Source organism: Rhinoderma darwinii, chromosome 8 (assembly GCF_050947455.1).
Source record: "Rhinoderma darwinii isolate aRhiDar2 chromosome 8, aRhiDar2.hap1, whole genome shotgun sequence".
NCBI lineage: Eukaryota > Metazoa > Chordata > Amphibia > Anura > Rhinodermatidae > Rhinoderma > Rhinoderma darwinii.
In genome coordinates, this window is record NC_134694.1 from 19,166,294 (window position 1) to 19,175,139 (window position 8,846).

Consider the following 8,846-nt stretch of genomic DNA (forward strand, 5'->3'; position numbering starts at 1 on the left):
ATGCTAGAAGTCCCTGCCTCGCTGCAGGACAACTGTCCCGTACTGTAAACATGATTATACTACGGGACAGTTGTCCTGCAGCAAGGCAGGGACTCCTAGCGTCGTACATAAGTATGATGCTAGGAGCCCGGCTCCTTGCACTGTGTTCGGTCCGGGACTTGCGGCCGAAATACGTCCGTCAATTACGGACGTAATTAGTGTGTGTGCACATACCCTAAACGTTTTGATTTGCAAGTACAGCTGAACCAGTTGCAAGTTATTGTTAAAAAGTGTAATAAATTTTGACTTGCAGTCTGAGCAATGGTTTATTTAACGGTAATGTGCTGCGCCTTATAATCCAGTGCGCCTTATATATGAAACATGATTGCTTATAAGGCGCTCATAGAAAGTGCGCCTTATAATCCGGTGCGCCTTATAGTCCGGAAAATACGGTAAGTTAAAACATTATTCATAACAATCGGAAGAACAGCTACATGTGGTCGCCTTCCTTTTTTCTTTTAAATAAATAGAAAGAATTCGATTAGTTCTCGTCTTCACCAAAAAATAGTTGATTGATGTAGACTCAGACTGGGTTGTCCTATTTTGAGCATATGTAGGGCATCTAACTAGGCTTTATATTATATCTGCTCATCTTAAATCCATAATCCACCGTCAAGAAAGTGGCACTACTATCCTAGAAAAAGTAAATCCGAAGTCTGGTTTTATTTAATCTGTAGCTCTTCTCAATTGTGCAAGATTTCTTGATTTTCGTATAAAACCATCAATACAAAATCCTTTAAACCATATCTTGACAATTTTGACCATACTTGGTTGACTTGCTGTGTTAGAAATGTGGATCCTGGTCACACATAGTAGGACAGGAGATGTGTGGCCTTCAAAACGTGTCTTGTAATCTCATCTTTGCTTGACAATAAGACACACAACAGTGTTGCACACTCTGTGGAAAGATTTCAGAGAATCAAGGCATAGAGATAAAGGATCATCAGTTCTTGTGCAGTGATTTCTATTTTATACACAATTTTCACTTCCCCTAATTAACACAGTGACCCCAATTTCACAAAGTGAAGGGTATTAGCAAATGGACAGACATGGAGAAGATGAGATAGGATTTGGTTGCTAAGAAAGCCATTTGCCCTCCTTCTCTCTTCATTTAAGCAAGCTCTTATCCTGTCACCCAAAGTGTCCAGAAAAGTCATCCTTAACCTGCTCAAGTGACGTAAGCCCACAGTACGGAGTAGGAAAGATTGAATGCGGAAAAGGAAGGGGGGTGAAGTTAAAACTCATATGCCAATTAAGAGATAAAAAGTTTAAGGGGGCTTGAGCTGGTCTATGAGTGTCTAGGCTAATCCATCTCAGCTCAGTATATAACAGGAGAGAGGTCACCCAACCACCAACCAAGTGAGAGCAAGGAAGGAAAGAACTTCGAAAGAGAAGACGAAGAGTGAAAGAGCCAAGGCTAGATCAAAGGTAAAGATAAATCTGGTGTTCGGGGGATACGCAGGGCATGGCTGCATCATGGAATGAAGCTGTATATGCGGCCCGAAGAAAGCATGATGAGGAAGAGACCACCAGAAGTAGTGTTTTTGTATACACTAACAGCAACAATACTCGGGGTGAGTAGTACATAGCATCTACTGGTCTATAGTAACAATACACTAGCATTTTTACTCTACTCAATCATTATACAAACTTTGGATAAAATCCAAATTTTTTCAAAAATATCCACTACGAATTAGACAAAAGATGAAATACCTATATATCTATAAGGTATTATGTTAACAGTTACTTCTTCATAAAGGTTTATTTTTCCTAAAGCCAAGTATTGTCATGTAAAGAGCAAGTTGCTCTCTAAAATTATATGTAAATTATATATATTATAGGGTGATATATGTTAAGTTCACTGGTTACCTAGTGGGTTTTGGCTTTGTGGCTGTATTACTGCGTTTCCATAGTGGCTCTTTGTTGAGATGAATGTAGGATTAGATCAAATTAGATGGTTGTATTGATTGCAAATATGATATAATGTTGTAAGATGGATAAGACGTGAAAATTGGACTCACGGGCTTCCTCTATGAGTCCTGGAAGAATTTTAACAACAGTTTACATGAAAATACTGAATCAAATTATTTTTTAAAAAAAACTATACATCCCCAAGCTCAGCGTTTTCTGCTCTGCCCTATGATGTCCTCAAGACCTGACAAAGCCGCTTCATGATTCCAAATCTTCTACACTTATTGAAGTTAGAATTGTACGCCCATTCTCATTGATAAGACAATGTACATTTAATAATAGGGGAATTAGCGAAAGGTAGGGACAATTACCATCAAAGCCGTACATCAAGTAATAGAAGACGGTAATTTATATTGGAATTTATGTTCAGCCCTATTAACATACTTGGCAGCCATTTAAGTAAATTAAAGTGTCAATTTTAACCAACTAAAAATCCTAAAAGTGGCAACAAGTAACATCTTCTACCCATGAATACGGCCACAGCAGTTCACAACTTATTTCCATGATACAGATATTACTATTACCACTAAAAGCTTCAACATACTAGTGTGACTGCAGTTAACCTACAGCATCCCCCTCCCCCATGTTATACTCACAGAGGTCTAGGAAGATGAGATATACGTAACTGTTTGGCAGGGTTGTCACACAGAAGAGCTGGCAAATCCTAATAAAATAATGTCTAAAACCGAGCCGCTATTTTATTGTACAAGGAAACATAATCAAAGATGTCACCTGCTCTCAAGTGTAAAGGCCCTTTTAGACCGGCCGATAAACGGCCGGAGCAGCGAGCGCCGAACAACGAGACTTCGTTGATCGGCGCTCGTTTGCTCCTGTCACACGGAACTATGGATTGGGACGAGCGCTCATTACTCCGATCGCTCATCCCCATCCATTATCATCATGTCGGCAGCGTGTCTCCCTGTTTACACAGCAAGATGTGCTGCCGATAACGATAATATTTAACTTTTTTAAAATGATACAACCAGCAGATGATCGAGCTCATTCATCTGCTGATCGCTGCCGTGTTTACACAGGGCAATTATCAGCAACGAGCGTTCTATGAACGGATCTTGTTAAACAGTTCCGTTGGCCTTCGTGTTTAATGAAAGACCATGAATTGATTCGAGTAAAGTGGATCTAATAATAGATGTGAAGATTCCCGCACGCTCATTTAATATGTGAATGCAGTAATCTCCGTAAAGGCGGAGATGTCCTTGAAACTGTCAGTAGAGCGGATTACCTTACGCTCCGCTCAAAGCTTTTAACACTTTTAGACCAGTTAAGTGCCTCAAGTCAAGAGATGTCACTAATCCCAGTCCAGGAGCCCACGGTAGTCAACCCCTGATAATAAGTACAAAATAAATAAATAATATAAATTATACCTATTGTCTTCATCAATACGATGGCTTTACAAATGGCTTACTAATAAGTGGAGACAGGAAAGAAAAGCGTTAACATATAGCGGTAGTAATTTCACAGACCATGAACAGTTGGCATGATAAGCCAATATTAAATGCATGACCTTGTATTAGATTGGCCATTGGAACAAATTAACCAGGCCCTGGCACAGAATATCAGGTTGTCAGAGCAATGTAATTTGATGGATTTCTTGTACATTGTATCTAGTTGTCATTCTTTACCATTCCTAGGTCCCTTTGAAGGTCCAAATTACCACATTGCGCCTCGATGGATTTACAACATCACTACCATCTGGATGATGTTTGTAGTAGCAGCCTCTGTTTTTACAAATGGTCTGGTCTTGGTAGCTACATTCAAATTTAAAAAGCTTCGGCACCCCTTGAACTGGATCCTGGTCAACCTAGCTATTGCTGATCTTGGGGAGACGGTTATTGCCAGCACCATTAGTGTCTTCAACCAAATTTTTGGTTACTTCATCCTTGGCCATCCATTATGTGTTATAGAAGGCTATACGGTTTCAGTATGTGGTAAGTTTTATGACACCTACATTATATACGTTTTATAGTGGCAGGTGGTGCTGTGGGGTGACATATTTGCTTTGTATTATACATTGAAACTATGCTGGGCCATCCAGGGACATGAGAGGTGGTATCATGGGATAGAAAACTAGAGGACTTGCAAGGCTAAATTAGTACGTACATGTGAATAGAAAACTATAGTAGTAAATGTGGTAGTGTACAAAGAAGCAGTAGAGGGAGATTTTTTTTTATCATTTTTTTTTAAAACATTGTTTTTATTAGCTTTTTTGATCAAACAAAAAGAAAAAAAAAAACATGACAACGTTGCCAAATTCTATACGTAGGAGCTTTTTTTGGGATAATTATGTCTGTGACCGTCGGAGCGTCTGGGCTTAGCCAATTTTGCAACAGGCATCTCTTTGCCACCATTAGGGTGACATGAACTATTGAGGGTACTCCTTTTGGAGTAGTGGAGGTTTCCTCATCAGGGGGCCTCACCTGGTGAAATAGCATACTTTGCAGGGATGATCGTAGGGTGTACGACCAGAAGAACACAATAAACCGGCCTGATGCTTCCCAAAACTTTTGGGTAGCCGGACATGCCCAGATACCGTGCCACATATCAGATTTGGTCATGTTACATTTAGGGCATGCAGTGATCCTGTCAAGGGGGAGAATTTTAAGACACACTCCATGCAAAACCAATACACTGTGCTATGCCTAGTCCAGAACCTGAGGGGGCTCTAATGTAAACAAGACAGATATTAAAGGGATATAATTGCCATTTAGTTGAGCATAAACCCACTTTTCGCCCACGTCATTCCCACTTTTTGGTTGCCGTGCTGCACTAATTGTCTAGCTTCCATGATAGACCTTAGATGATAGCAGTATGATCCTGTCCAGGTTCCTATATGTACCTCTCCTGTGATAGGCCTGTCATTAAATTCTTCAGGATTTCGGTTGTTTTACTAAAAATAACTATATCCTCTGTAGGTAATAGTTAACATCTCTAGATAACAGACTTGCTTATATTAAGTGAAATTTATCTATGCCTGAACATAAGTTCTCCAATGTCCCACTTGTGAACATGGTCCATATATACATAAAAATATATAATTTATGGAGCTGAATTTAAACATTCATGAATGTTGTTATAGGAATTACCGCTCTCTGGTCCCTAACTGTAATTGCCTGGGAACGGTGGTTTGTGGTCTGCAAACCCTTTGGAAACATTAAGTTTGATGGAAAATTGGCTGCTGGTGGCATCATCTTCTCCTGGATTTGGGCAGGTGCCTGGTGTGCACCACCAATATTTGGCTGGAGCAGGTAAGTTCAACAAAACTTAATATATATAGAACAGTAATTTCCCAATTATATCATCCAATATATTTAAACTCAATTTTGTAAAGTGGTGGAGCTTCATATCATCATAAGATTTTGATATCCTGAGAAGATTTCTTGTCTATACAATTATGCATCACAGCCACCTTGCCAGTGGCTATGTTGCAAGTCATTCAGTTCTTTGGCAGTGACCATGTCACAATGGGATATTGCTCGACGAAAGCATTGCCTAATATCATGGATTACGTGTAGTCGTCAAATTTACCTTGACCATGAAATACTGGCTTTATAATCTCACACAAATATTCTAACATCTACCTGTAGGTACTGGCCCCATGGCTTGAAGACTTCTTGTGGTCCAGATGTGTTCAGTGGCAACACTGACCCTGGAATCCAGTCTTACATGATGGTGCTCATGGTCACTTGTTGCATACTTCCCCTGGCTGTTATCATCCTATGTTACATATGTGTATGGTGGGCCATTCGTAAGGTGAGTGGTGATGTGTGTTAATAGCTGTAGTTGACTATTAGAGAACATATAGGATTTTCATCTTACAATGAGAATCTATGCTGGCTTAAAAGAAAGTAGGCAAGAATTGTCACGGTTAGGTCTCGAAAGCACAAAAGTGATGACCATCTTTTTGAACTAACTTACAAAAAGCTTCATCCAATGAATGGCCTATATCCCAGGCACCCTTACATTTGAACATAACCAACCAGAGAATATCATATGCCAGTAAAGGTGATGCCAGTTAAGATACAGTATAAAAAATATACTATTTGTTTACATTTAGTTCAATGTATAGACAAATGATTAAACCAACATGGCTGTTTTCTTCCAAAAATAGCGCCACACCTGTAATCAGGTTGTGTGTAGTATTGCTGTTTAGTCCTATTCACTTCAATGGAACTGAGCTACAACACCAGACACAACCCATGAACAGGTGTTGCACTATTTTTGGAAGAAAGTAGCCATGTTTTCCCACTTCTGTACAACCCCCTTAGAGCTCCTAAGCTGCCCCTGGCGGTGGCTCCAGGCTGTAAGAATTTTTTCATTTTACTCTATGCCTTTGCAGATGATTCGGAGCCCTGTATCAAACCGTTATAGATAGATCTTAAGAAATTAATCAACACAGAATTTTGGATCTATGTGGATTAATATAATAAAATGCTGTTCACGGGTGGACATTTATTTTAAATGTCAAATTAAGTTGTTCTCTATGGACAAATCCTTTCTATGAGTCAAATTTGCAAAGTATGCAGGCCCACGGCTTCTTAGCATCTCAAGTGCAAGTTTCTGCCAATGAAATATTCTGCCGATCCATTCTGATTTATCAATTGAGGTTCATTTTCAGAATAAAAAAAAACATTCTGCATTGTAGTAAGTATTCGCTAACAATTGTTTTGTGAATATTATCTCTAGGTTGCACAGCAGCAAAAGGAGTCAGAGTCCACTCAGAAAGCGGAGCGTGAGGTTTCTAGGATGGTGGTTGTGATGATCATTGCTTATATATTTTGCTGGGGACCATACACATTTTTTGCTTGTTTTGCTGCTGCCAACCCAGGCTACAGTTTCCATCCTTTGGCTGCCTCCATGCCTGCCTATTTTGCTAAGAGTGCCACCATTTACAATCCAATTATCTACGTCTTCATGAACAGACAGGTTAGTCCAATTAACTATATGCGAATCATGAATCCTTATTTTTGCTATGGAGAAAGCTTGGGTGGAGTAATATTCTTTAGTACCATATTAGGTTAGACGATGTGAAGGTCACACATCAGAAGACCCCACATAATTTATGCCATAGTTTTAAAGGAGTAGTACCATTATAAGTCTTCTTGATGGTTAAAATAATGGCTTCATTTTCTGGGTGATGTTTTTCTTCAAGGTGGTTAATTTACTATATCGACCAGGCCGAGGGCACGGTTATCTGGGTGGCCGTAAAAAGTATTTACAATCAGTAGTGGTGAAGAATGGTACTGCAGGTAACATAAATTACTTGTAATTGCAATAAGATTTGAAGGAGAATTCTTAGGCCTCATGAATACTGCCGTATTATGGATCCATATTTATTCACAGGTTCTCTGAGAATCTGTAAGAAAAAAAGCTCCATCAGATGTCATATTATGAAGGGGTTCTAGGAGAGAATACATTGCCTCATGGAGGTAACATATGGTGGCAAATAGAGTCCTTATGGATCCATAATTCGGACCCATAGAGACTTTGTCAGTAGCTGTATATGGTCCATGCACATGGCGCCAACGTACACGAGCCTATAACTGAGGCAAAGGTTTTATCACCAAAATTTCCAAGGGACCCATGAAGTTAAGTTGAGATAGAATTGTGTAAAGTAAAATAGAGGGTCTTCTAGTTTTACATTTTTTTTTTCCTTTCTTTGCTGTAGTTTCGGAACTGTATCTATCAGCTATTTGGCAAAAAGGTGGACGATGGCTCAGAAGTGTCCAGTACATCTCGAACAGAAGTCTCATCGGTTTCCAACTCTTCTGTGTCACCTGCATAAACGTCTGGGAATATGTCTTTCAAGATCCTTATGATGGTCTGCACATATTGTATATACTTATTTGCAGGAGCAGCTATGACTTTTTTCTCCTATTTACACATGCATGGTTTGCCCATTTTCACTGTAAATTGTCATACTAATATCATGAAATCTTGTAACTAGCCTGAACGTTAGCTATTAAAAAAAATTGCAATGAAAATATATATTTTCCAGACAGCAGGCCTGTCCAAATCGCAATATACTAATGCACATATAATGATTCCATACAGTCTTGGATATACATTGTGGTATCTAGAGCTACTGCTGCCTGAATGAATTATGTTGTCTATCAAGTCAAATCTGCAAATTATTCAAGGACGACGTGAATACGGTAAAGGGTGAGGTGGATACAGACGAGGCAGTAGAGCATCTAACAGTGGTCTACAATGCCAGGAGCCGGTTGTCCTTGGAATATTATGTAACATTTTTAAAAGGGAAAAGTTAAGGTTAAAGGGTAACTAAACGTTCAACAAACTTCTGACATTTCATAGTGACATGTCAGCAGATTTGGTGGGGGTCCGAGCACTGAGACCCCCACCAATCACTAAAACGAAGCGTCAAAAGCGCTTTTGTGAGTGCTGAGCCGCTTCATTTCTGTTCGGCTCTTTCCGGAGAGCCGATGTAGCGGTGTGCGGGGCCATAGACTTTCTATTGAGCCCGTACACCCCTACATCGATTTCCGGAAAAAGCCAAAAAGAAACATGAGCGCTTCTGATGCTTCGTTTTAGCGATCGTGGGGGTCTCGGTGCTCGGACCCCCACCAATCAAAACTTCTGCCATGTCACTAGGACATGTAGGAAGTTTGTTGGACGTTTAGTTACCCTTTAAAGAGGGTTTTCGGTCAGTGCTTCACAAGGTCATGGACAGTCTGTAGCATGGAAGGACAAGGTCATTTAATTTTGATTTCCAATTGGAATTAGCATGTTGAAAGGTTGCACCACACTGTGGTCTATAGCCAGCCATAGACATGAGATGATTGTTTGTTAGAGATATCGCT

General features: G+C 39.8%; 1 protein-coding gene across 1 annotated transcript; it reads left to right on the forward strand.

Annotated features, from left to right (window-relative positions):
- Nucleotides 1-1,475: 1,475 nt before the first annotated feature.
- On the forward strand, nucleotides 1,476-8,296 carry LOC142658618 (red-sensitive opsin). Its single transcript, XM_075834206.1, has 6 exons — nucleotides 1,476-1,613; nucleotides 3,660-3,956; nucleotides 5,105-5,273; nucleotides 5,613-5,778; nucleotides 6,712-6,951; nucleotides 7,694-8,296. Exons 1-6 carry the CDS (start codon nucleotides 1,505-1,507, stop codon nucleotides 7,808-7,810), a joined length of 1,098 nt encoding a protein of 365 aa, XP_075690321.1. The 5' UTR covers nucleotides 1,476-1,504; the 3' UTR covers nucleotides 7,811-8,296.
- The last annotated feature ends 550 nt before the right edge of the window (nucleotides 8,297-8,846 follow it).